Below are 11,048 nucleotides of genomic sequence, written 5' to 3' on the forward strand. Positions count from 1 at the left end.
ACAGACCGTATCAGTCCTTGAATAGTTGCCAGGCCGAGAGCTTCCAGTCGCAACACTATAAAATGAAATAACTGGCAACAGCGGTGGGATTCAAATAATTCAACAACCGATTCTCTGCCCTAATGATTTCTTCTAACAACCAATTCACCAAACTGCTCAGAAAGTTAATAACCGATTCTCCTGAAGTGGTGCAAACTGGCTGAATCCCACCATTTCCTGCCAAGGAGTCTCTGTGAGGCAGGAACTCAGATAAGCAAATCTTCACAATAATAAGCAAACTAATTGTCTCCTGCAAACACCACTCCCCATTTGCTCCTATTTATTCTCTATGGGAGGGGCCATTCAGCATCCACTTCAGAGGAAGGTTGCTCCCGGTTTGGCCCGCATCAGGCGAACAGATAGTGGCGGTGGCAGGAAGCTCTGCCCACCTGCCCAGATGCTTCTGCACATGTGCAGACATGATGTGCAAGCGAGTGAGCGAACCAATAGTAAAAAAAAAAAAAGGAAACCCACCACTGGTCCACTTATGCCTTTTCCTCCGAGTTGACCCCTGTTCCTTAGTTGTTCCCTTCTCTTGACAGCTCTGGGCATATGCACATCTAGAACAGGCTCCAGCTGTTCTTCTTCCCCACTTATCTCTGACTCCGAATGCAGCTGATAAATGTCGCAGGGCCCTGGTCCCATCACTGCCTCTGACACAGAGCACCCATCAGAGCCTTCCCCAGACTCCAGAACTGGCCCAGGTTCCTCCCCAACATCCTCACTGTCCAAGTATGTCTCCAGCTCCGCTAGCAACTGGCAGGCCACAACAGACATATTCAATTGTGGATGCAGTATAGATTATATTATATGATATGAATTACACTGCTAGGACTTCCGTCACATGAGGCAATTTAGAGCCTGGGATTTAGAGATTAACCTTTCCATTTAGTCAATTGTCCCAGTTAATAGGGTGAGAATGTATGGTGTGCATGAGTGTTTGTCTTCTTGATGTGAATCATTTGCTGTTGAACATATGGTGCTTTGTACTCTGCAACTCATTTTTTCAGAGCATCTGCTCTCTATCACTGTCACTCTGTGGACTAGACCACATACAGCTTGGAGCAAGCAGGTGTTTCTGCTTCATAACTGGGAGTTGGATTATGTGGCGTCCATATTTCACCCCAGATCCTATTTTGACTTTTATCTACTTGTGTCTCTGTATTTTAAATGCAATTCAGAATTCAGAGAATTAAGCACATACCCATACACGACCCAACTCAGTTGCAGGTTTTTAAATATATTCTGAAGGAGATTTTGCAATCAATTATCTATGCAATAATTCCCCAGCTGTGTTTAGTGGACATGTGTTTGTCTACCAAACGAAGCTGGAAGGCTGCCAATCAGCTGTTGAAGAAGGAAAGCTGGATCCTGCTTTTTTACTTCCTCTTTTCTGCCAAGCAACTGATCCGAAAGATGACATTTGCTTTTACTAGCTCACATAGGTTCATTCCTCCAGTCTTGATTTAATTAGTATTATAAACACTTTCTGAGGGAGCTGGTAAAATGCCTGTTTGTATAAAGGTGACAATTACAACAACTGTCTTATGAAATTTGTATTGGATGTTTCAAAGATGCGCAATTACAGACCAGTTTTTAACCTTTCAAGTTTGAAAAAGGAGATCGTAACATTGGTGGCTTCTCCAGAAGTCTGGAGAAAACAAAGATCTCTTTCCATTTGAAATTGGTTTCAGAGTGAGTTGCAGATCAAACTGATGGATGACTTTTGCTTGGAGACCTGGAAAGTTTGGTAAAAAATGATTTTGCAATACGTCCATTCCTATCCCTCAGGGAGAGTTTAAGTGCAGTTAAATCTTCAGTTTAACTATTCCCCCCCCCCTAAAATGGTGACAGGGTATCTTGCCCTTTTGAGTTGTGAATGGATTTGAGGAGGACAGAGATCTATTTCTCTGTAATATTTCCAGGTATTAAAAGTTCCTGAGTCCTGACTCTGAATTGTCTAACTGTAGCTGGTAAATTAGGAGTAATAAATCAAACTACATTCATTTAAAATGGTCATCTCATTATAAAGTGTTTTAATTCCAGGCAATAAACAGATCTTCTCTTTCTGGGTTATGTCTGGATCTGGATCTCTCCCTGGTTTCTCGATTGAAGTGATCATCGGAGAACTTTTTTTGGTTTTGGCCAATTGCACTCTATCTTGAGGAAAAATTAATTTCAAATAGCAACACACATCTAGACTTGAATACTTCAATGTACACTTGTGTGACAACCTATGTATCTAGTCCAGAAGCTTAATTATTGCTTAATGTAACAACCAAGCTGGTGCCTTGCAAGACTTAAAGACAACATCCTACTAAAAGCAAGACACTAGCTGCCAATTTATTTTGGAGCACAAAATTAAATTCTGACTATCTGCTGCTTGTGCCCTAATCGCAGGAAATATCTTCTCTTTGTAGGAATATTTTGTGTATTGAGATATTTGGGAAGGTTTACCTTCAGATGTCACAAAAATATGTGGAGGAGTTTCAGAACTGAATCTCCTGTGTAGCCAACCCATTTGTAGAATGGGCTCATTGTTGCAATGGGAGAATTTACTAGTAAAAGTCTTTAAACGTCATATTATTTTCCCAGACCAAAAAGTGATTTTTGATTTAACATATGTAGTTTTAAAAATATTTTATATTTCATATTTTATTATCAATTATAACTTTAGAATTGATAAAAATGTAACACTTAAAAATCTGTGTTTTAGCAGAAGAAGAATCTTTCAGTGGTGATACTATAGATTTGCTGATTGAAGACCAGCTTTTGCAACACAATTACCTGTCAAATGTTCCTTCAAGGAAACCACCACCTATGGAGGATCTGCTTTTACATGATGATATTCAACTCCTGAAGGGAGGTACAAGCACTGCGCCTAGTGGAAAAGAAATGTCTGAGAGCATTAGCACAATAACAGAATCACCACTGTCTTCCACAGGCAGGGTGCTTCCTCTAGAGTCAACCCCAGTCACTACCTCATCAGTTGTCTCTACTACTCAAGCCCCAGAGACCACAGCAACAGCTGAGTTTCCAGTAACTGGGGCAGTGTATAAAAAGACCACACAGACCTTGAAAACACTGTCTCAGATTGCCACTCAGGTTCCCACAATCACAACTACAGCAGAACAGGACACAGCTACTATGGGGCCCCCCATAATTAGCATGACCACAACAGATTTCCACAGACAGATGACGGCTGAGCCTACCATGATCAAAACTGTGGCCTCTCCAGCCCCTGTGAATCCTAGCCTTACTGTCACACCGAAATACAGCCTTGATGAGGAAGATATCAGAAACAGCATTGGTGAGTTTGTCTTCTTTTTCCTTCCCATTTATCTTATTTCGTTACTAGTGACTTGGATACCATTAGAATGGGATAAAGAAAGTTCTTGCTTTGGGCCAAATCAATAGAAGGGGGCTAAACACATTATAGGTGAAACAGTGTTAAATTCTCTAATCATGAATGGATGGTGTCAAGGACTGCAGAGGAATTCTTAGGTTAAAAAGCATGATGGGTAGAGACAGCATTGGAATAGAGCCCGATGGATCAGAGGAAGGATCTGAAGTGTCCCAGGGGCAGGGATAAAGAGGGCTCTGCCCAATACAAGAACACAAGAGTTAAAGATCAAAGGCTTTTCTCCTTCATACAGTATTGTTTCCATGAAATATAAATAGTTGCCTTCTATTATGTTTGGGTCTCTGCTGGTCTTAAATCACATTTTTTGCGTTTCTATTCTAGTCTATGAAATGCAGATTTATACTAGATTTTTGTTTTTATTTATCTTTGCAAGATAAAATTTGTTTTCTAGGGGAATGGATGAATGAATTGGGCAGAGGTTGATGTAATGTGAAACTATCTGTTTTTTTTTCCTGGCTTTTTATTTCTATTCATCAAATCAGTGTGCCCGTCTGACTGCCCCAGGTTTCCAGCAAGCAGGGCTAGAGATTTATCTGTGCATCACGCTATAGTTGTTCTTATTTTGAGAATTGGGTGGCCCTATTTATTTTTAAATTTTTCCTTACTGTGTGGCGAAACCACATATTATATCAGGAAAGCCAATTCTTTTAATTGGCCAGAACCAAAATAAACATATAAATTATCGAAAGGCAAAATGTCTGGTTCAAGACCTCTGTTGCTCAGTATGTTCTTCTATTAGTCACTCCTAGAATTTGGTACTAGTAACTTGTGATGCTTCTACTTTAAAAGATTTAGAGTCTAGACATTGTCCTTGACTATCTTTTGTGCCATAATTGTTCTGTTTATTAATATAGTCTTGCTTAAGCACTTACCAAAAAAATGTATTATTAATCAATTCCCATACCTTTGGTATGCTTATTTATGGGGAGAAATAGTTATAGGTTGGGACTGCAAAGAAAAGATGGTAGGCTGTCTCTGCCCACCATTTCTCCTGAAATGTGTGCACTCAGTTTTCTCAGGATTGCTATCATCCTAGAGCTGGTTGGAGGGCAGGATGTTAGTACTTACCTGCTAGAGTCTGTGCTGCAGATAACTGGACATTGCATCCTTGGTTGAAATCAGGTTATAAGGAACAGTTGGAATTGCTGCTGATGTACTGCATTCCCTGCTGCCCAGCACCATCCTTGCCTAATCTACTTGATTTCATGGCAAGAGATACTGAGATGGTTAATTCTTGGGGATTTCAATCGATCACCAAGCAACATTCATCTTGGGGCAGATTACGGAATGGTAGAAAGAAATGAAATGGCTTCTTTTTTTGCCATTGTATTGAATCCACTGACAGAGTCTGATGGCTCTGTTTAAGGTGACTAATTCCTTGCTGGGGAATGACAAAATACTGGAAATTTTGTACAGCACTGTAAGGTATATTTAAGATCTCTGGCAGATAGAATTTCTCAAATCCACTCAGAGGTGGCTATCATTTGGGCAAGTCTGGCTGAGATGCTCAGAGCATAGTCTTATGTTGATTGAATTGGAGCCTGTGTTAGGGGTAGAGTCTTTCAAACTGTGAACTTAGTTACCTGTGATCCAGGCTCCCCCTTAGATTGTTAAAGCTGCCTGGGGGAGGGGGGAATGACTCTCTGAGATTGGGTCCATATGGTTGATACGGTGGTTTGTTTCTTTGAGAGACAGAGTGATTCCTTTAGCCGTGAAAGATATGGTTGGGTGCTCCTCCCCAATTGGTTATTGGTTAAACCAATAGTCCTGGACAATTTTGTTTCAATCTCAAATCTTCCCTCTTTTGGAAAACTTGCTGATGTGATTGGGCAACAGCCCCAGAGGATCCTGGAAGAATCAGATTATCTGACCCATTTCAGTCAGGTTTCAAGCAACATCATGCTTATTTATTATCTTTGGCAGAACTGGGATGGGAGTGATAATGTTCTTCCTTGTGCTCCTTGATCCTCAATCCTTTTGATACTATGAGTATCTTTCTGAACTGGCTGTGGGGATTGAGAGTAGAGAGATGCCATATTGCAGTGGTTCTCCTCATTTTTCCAGCATGTTTAGGGTTGATGGGATGTGATGGCACCATAGTGGAAAGTATGGTGTGCTCCTTTGTAAGGTTGATGCAGTTGTTTTATTGATTTTGTATTGATTTTGTTATTCCTAGGCTTATTGTGCATGGTAGTAATCCATAAAAGTTCAATAAATAAATAAACATCTACATTGACACCATTAAGTGAGATCATGTGTTGATTCACAGGGTCATCAGTATACTGGGAGATCCAAGTGATACTGTCTATGTGTGTCCCAGTATCTAGAGGCCTTACAGATCTGTATGAGGACAGTCTCAGGCTCAGTCCTGACTGGACTGAGTAGCTGTGTATATTTGGGCCTCTAGTCTTGGGGACTTTCCATATTGGGTGGATAGCATTTCCTTGATCAAGTCTGATGTCTTGAACTTATAGGTTCTGCTCAAGGAACAGATGGCGGCTGTGGCTTAGAGGGCCTCTGCAAAGAGCAAACTAGTGCATTACTTATACCCATTTCTGGATTGGGAGACTGTTCAGAAGGTCACACAGATCCTAGTCATCTCATGAATGGATTATTACAATGTATCCTACGTGGGCCTGCCATTAAGACCACTCAGAAACAACACTAGTAGCAGTACAGACGGTATAATGGGCATGCTGTGGTGTACTCATGTGACACCAGTTGCTTCTGGATGCAATTCAAAGTTCTGCTAACCACCTATTGAGTTCCATATGGCATAGCCTGGTTATTCGAGGAAACACTTAGGAAAATTAAATAATGCCATATGTGGGTCTTAAGAAGCAGCACTTACTTCTGGAAAGGATAACGTCAGACATCTTGGAGTAAAGCAGTTATTAAGCCCCTACAGGATGCTTGGGTTTGAATGGTTTACTTCTGGGCATATGTGATCTTTTAACAGTAACACTGTTGCCTTTAAAGTGCCAGACACCTGGAGTTGTTTACAGTTGAGCAGTTTCTACATTCTCTCTCTATCTCTCCCTCCCTCTGTGTGTGTGTGTGTGTGTGTGTGAAGAAAGAGGGAGAGCAACTACAGCACCTTAAAGCCTTTAGATATACATAGGAAGTGCTAAACATTCTTTGTTGTTTCAGGTCAATGCAAGGACACTTTGTCCACTATTACTGGGCCAGTAATTCAGAATACCTATGGACGGAATGAAGGTGCTTGGATGAAAGATCCAGTTGCCAAAGATGAGCGAATCTACGTCACCAACTATTATTATGGCAATACCTTGGTGGAATTCCGGAATCTGGACAGCTTCAAACAAGGTTTTTTGTTTGCTCTGTACTATGGGGTGAATTGCTAGAGAAGATAACTGACAGAAAAGGAGAATTCTGGGTTGGGAGGTCAGGAGAGATTTGATGCATCTCAATAAAAGTTTAGATGGAAAATTGAATTCTTCCAAGCACAAGCATTTAGAGAAAGGGCAGTTAAAGTAAGCTTGGGATCAAAAGTCTTAGAGATCTGTGAAATAAAAAATACATTACAGGTAGTTCTTACTTTGTAGACCAGATAAGGCCTCTTCAGTTGGTGGTTTTATTTGTGCTACCACAGGTGGAGCTTTTTTTAATGGGCTGGGCCTCTTGCAAAAAAAAAGAGAGAGAGAGAGAGAGAGAGACAGAGACAGAGAGTAAGACCCTAGCTGATGCACAGATGGCGGCCTGGCTCGTGCATGAACAGGACTGAGGCACTAGCAGCATTGGGTAGGCAGGCAGCTAAAAAGGCTAAGATGTGGAGGGCTGAGATATACAGGTGGCGAGAGTTCCAGAGAATGCAGCCCCTTATTTTACCCAGGCTCTGGAGTAGGAGGGACCAAACCCAGAATGGCTTGGCTCAGGGTGGGTCCTTGCCTAACAATTGGTGGGATTCAGTTAATAATGGCAATGGGGACTGCTAGGATTGCCGTTGCTGACCGATGTGGTCATGTTACATTGTGCCTTATGACCCCAGTGCTTAGCAAAAGAAATCCCTGTCCCAATTACAATCATTAACCAAGAACTACTTGTAGAGAATTAAGCCTAGGGTGGTGTAGCAGGTATGTGCCAAATGTAGCACTTCTTCAACAATCCAGTTTCTCCCTGTAACCTTACATAGGGGAGCTAAATGGATTTTCTATTAATGAACTGTTTGAAATCTGTTACATTTTGAATGCAAACTTTGTGGTGCTTTATCTTTCATTTTAAGTACTTTAGATTTACTTGCATATGATGTCTTTATTTTTGGCAAGAGTCATATAAACTATCCACAAGCTATCCATGGCTATATATTAAAATACCGTTTTTGCCACAAGGCAGATATGCTTACTGTTAACAGATTTTTAAAAACTGAAAGCATACAAATAGCAGATACACTGCAGATATACAGAACATTGAAACAAGAAATACTGAAACTTGAATGATAAAATCTGCAGAAGAAAATGTGGGGGAATAAATTTCATATCTAGTTAGTACGTTCCAGATTAGGAGTTCAATAATACATGAGTAAATCTCCAGATTTAATCTTTGACATCTGCCTGAAATCCTGAACAGCTGCCACTAAGCAGTGGGTAGAATGTCTCTGTTGGAATCTTCACAAGAAACATATGTGCAAGTAGGATTAGGATCAAGTGTGCTCTTTAAATTATGATACCATTTGTTTTCCTAGGCCGATGGAGTAACTCGTACAAGTTGCCCTACAGTTGGATGGGAACAGGCCATGCCGTCTTTAATGGTTCTCTCTACTACAACCGAGCCTTCACCCGCAACCTCATTAAGTATGACCTAAAGCAGCGGTACGTGGCTGCCTGGGCCATGTTGCATGATGTAGCTTATGAGGAGGAGACCCCTTGGCGGTGGCGTGGCCATTCAGATGTAGATTTTGCTGTGGATGAAAATGGCCTATGGATCATTTATCCCGCCATTAATTATGATAGCTTCAACCAAGAGGTGATTGTCCTCAGCAAACTCAATGCCATGGATCTGAGCACCCGTAAGGAGACCACCTGGCAGACAGGTCTGCGCAAGAACTTCTATGGCAACTCCTTTGTCATCTGCGGTGTCCTCTATGCTGTTGACAGCTACAACAAGAGAAATGCCAATATTTCATATGCATTCGACACGCACACCAATACCCAGATCATCCCTCGTCTGCTCTTTGAGAATGAGTATTCCTACACCACTCAGATAGACTACAACCCCAAGGATCGGCTCCTTTATGCTTGGGACAATGGCCATCAGGTTACTTACAATGTCATTTTTGCTTATTAAGGACACAAGGGAGTGATTTTAATGGACCACAGCACCTTTTTATATAAACTTGTTTGTTTTTAATTCTATAAATCAGAGTAAATGTGTGGGTTTAAAAGTTTTTAAAAAAAATAAAATTGGACTGTAGAACAGTCCATATACCAAATCAACCCTTTTATTTTGGGCATAACTTTTTTATATGGAATATATTGCCTACCCTGAGACAACCCTGAGACAACGGGACCTATGTCTTCATTAACTCTGCCAAGCGCAGACACCCCAAAGGGGAAAAGCACACGTCTTTTGCCTTTATTGTTGTAATAAAAAACTTGGTTTGGATGAGAAAACCCTTTAAAGTTAACATTTTTATAATAAAATATCAGTGTTGAAACTCAGTAAAACAGTGTCCTGTTCACATTTCTGCTGTTACTACATGCTTCTCTTTTCTGCTGACCAGTGGTTCCTGCCTAAACTGCTGTAACTTTTTACATTCACATTTTAGTACAGACTACAGTCCTATGGTGCTTTGGAGGCTCCAGGAGCCGTAATACTGTAACCATCACCATCTGCAGGCAGAGATAGAAAGATCTGCTGCAGAACTCCTCCTTTGGCTGAGGACAGAAGGGTTCACAACTATGGCTCCACTACTGTGAGTGCTCTGATCTGCAGACGAGAAGCACAAAGGGGAGGGGGCGGAAGGCTTTGAATCTGACAAAGTCAAGCCCCTTTCTGAAGGATGAAGGGAAAACTATGTCAGCCCTGGAGATAGGTCTCCATCTGCCGTAGAAGGCAGCTTAATTCATAGAAGCCTGTCCTAGAAGATAGATGCAGATCCTTTAGCCCCCACAAATGAGCCGATTGTGATGAAAAATTAATTGATTTTGGCAGCATCAAGAAAGGATTGTGGAGGGAAATGCATCTGGAAAAAGACCAAGTGTAAATAACTAAATGAGTGCTTATTTAGTGTCATACTTAGCTCGGTATTGGTCGGTTTCATTTTCGGAGTGTTATCCTGTTGACAGATAGGGCAAATGGACAGAATCCTGAGGCTCTTTGCATAATTTATTTTCAATGAATCATTGGATAGAAGAAATGCAGACAAAAATGCTGTGGATGAGGAAAAGCACATTTCACAGCATGATTGCCGTAAACAAATGTGGATGAGAGAAAGCTGTTTGAAATATATATAGAAAGAAAAGGCTAAAGAAGACAGACGAAAGTTAAAAATGATTAAATTAAAAGAATTAAAAACAATGCAGAGTGATTTTGATGGAAACAAAAGAATTGGTTTGGAAATGGATGAAATAGATTAAACCATTGCCAATAACCATTATTTTTAATGGTATTAAAAATAAAAAAAAGTGATGGGATTGTCTGGGATGAAACTAAAATGAAGGAATGTGGAAAAGTGTACTTTAGAGGTTTGGGTGAGAATGTTGGGAAGACTGGGAATGAAGCAAATGCTACATATCCAAGTATGCAAAAAAATATATATATCAAAATCCAAGGATCGTTCATCTGCTACATGTAGCATCTTCTCCCAAAATCTTAACTGATGCCCAGTGAATATGAAAGAATGGGCCAATTGGAATTGATTGTTGAAGCCTTCCTGCAAAATCCCTTCCTAATATGGACATTTTCAAGACACAATCCAGCCAGGGTAAGATGCTTCAGCAAGCATAACGTCAATCATCTCTTGGTCAACTGAATTTGTAAGTAAGCACTCCTAGGATTACAGCTTTTGTCAATAAAAACACCTTACATCATTTGTTGAAATTGTTTCCTGTTCACCTTTGCTAGTACTTGCTAGTACTTTGCTTTTACATTATTGCAAGTTTACCACAAGCATCCTGGAAAACAACAAATGTACCCAGGGAATTTGTTTCTGGGAAGCATATATTTAAAGGTATCTTTACATTTGGCAAGAACAGTTTCCCTGAATAAATACAGACACAAAGGGGGAGCTGCAAATCATATACTGCTGAAATGTGCTTTTCTCATGCTAAATAAATCTACAGAGGGAAGAGATAGAATGTGACTGCAAATGGGGGGGGGCACGCATACACACCTAGTGGATGAATTATTGACAATTTCAGCTATTTTATCCTGCTCCACGGGAGTTCTGCCTGCCTTGGTTTTCTGGATTCCTTCCTCTGCCTGGTTCTTGTTTTAGCACTTGGCAATAAAGGGTGGCCGTCCACTAAGTGAGAGAAATTGCACCTTCCTGAGCTGACAGCACATTCCCTCCAATGGTGATGAAGCCATCGAGACAAGGAGAAGCTCTACTGTGGGAAGTGAATCT

The 11,048-nt window shown here is 40.7% G+C and overlaps 1 protein-coding gene across 2 annotated transcripts in view; it reads left to right on the forward strand.

The window, feature by feature from the left end:
* The window catches only part of OLFML2B (olfactomedin like 2B), a 30,235-nt gene extending 21,088 nt beyond the window's left edge, over positions 1-9,147 (forward strand). The window contains exons 6-8 of one of the 2 annotated variants that reach the window (XM_081949559.1): positions 2,756-3,349; positions 6,614-6,790; positions 8,166-9,147. In XM_081949559.1, the coding sequence (XP_081805685.1) occupies positions 2,756-3,349; positions 6,614-6,790; positions 8,166-8,767 (1,373 nt within the window). In that variant the 3' untranslated portion in view covers positions 8,768-9,147. The remainder of the gene's footprint in view (positions 1-2,755; positions 3,350-6,613; positions 6,791-8,165) is intronic. The other variant, XM_081949560.1, reaches the window with a different exon arrangement.
* The last annotated feature ends 1,901 nt before the right edge of the window (positions 9,148-11,048 follow it).

The sequence above is a fragment of the Natrix helvetica genome (genome assembly GCF_964273705.1).
Source record: "Natrix helvetica genome assembly, chromosome: 3".
In the NCBI taxonomy this organism is placed as follows: domain Eukaryota; kingdom Metazoa; phylum Chordata; class Lepidosauria; order Squamata; family Natricidae; genus Natrix; species Natrix helvetica.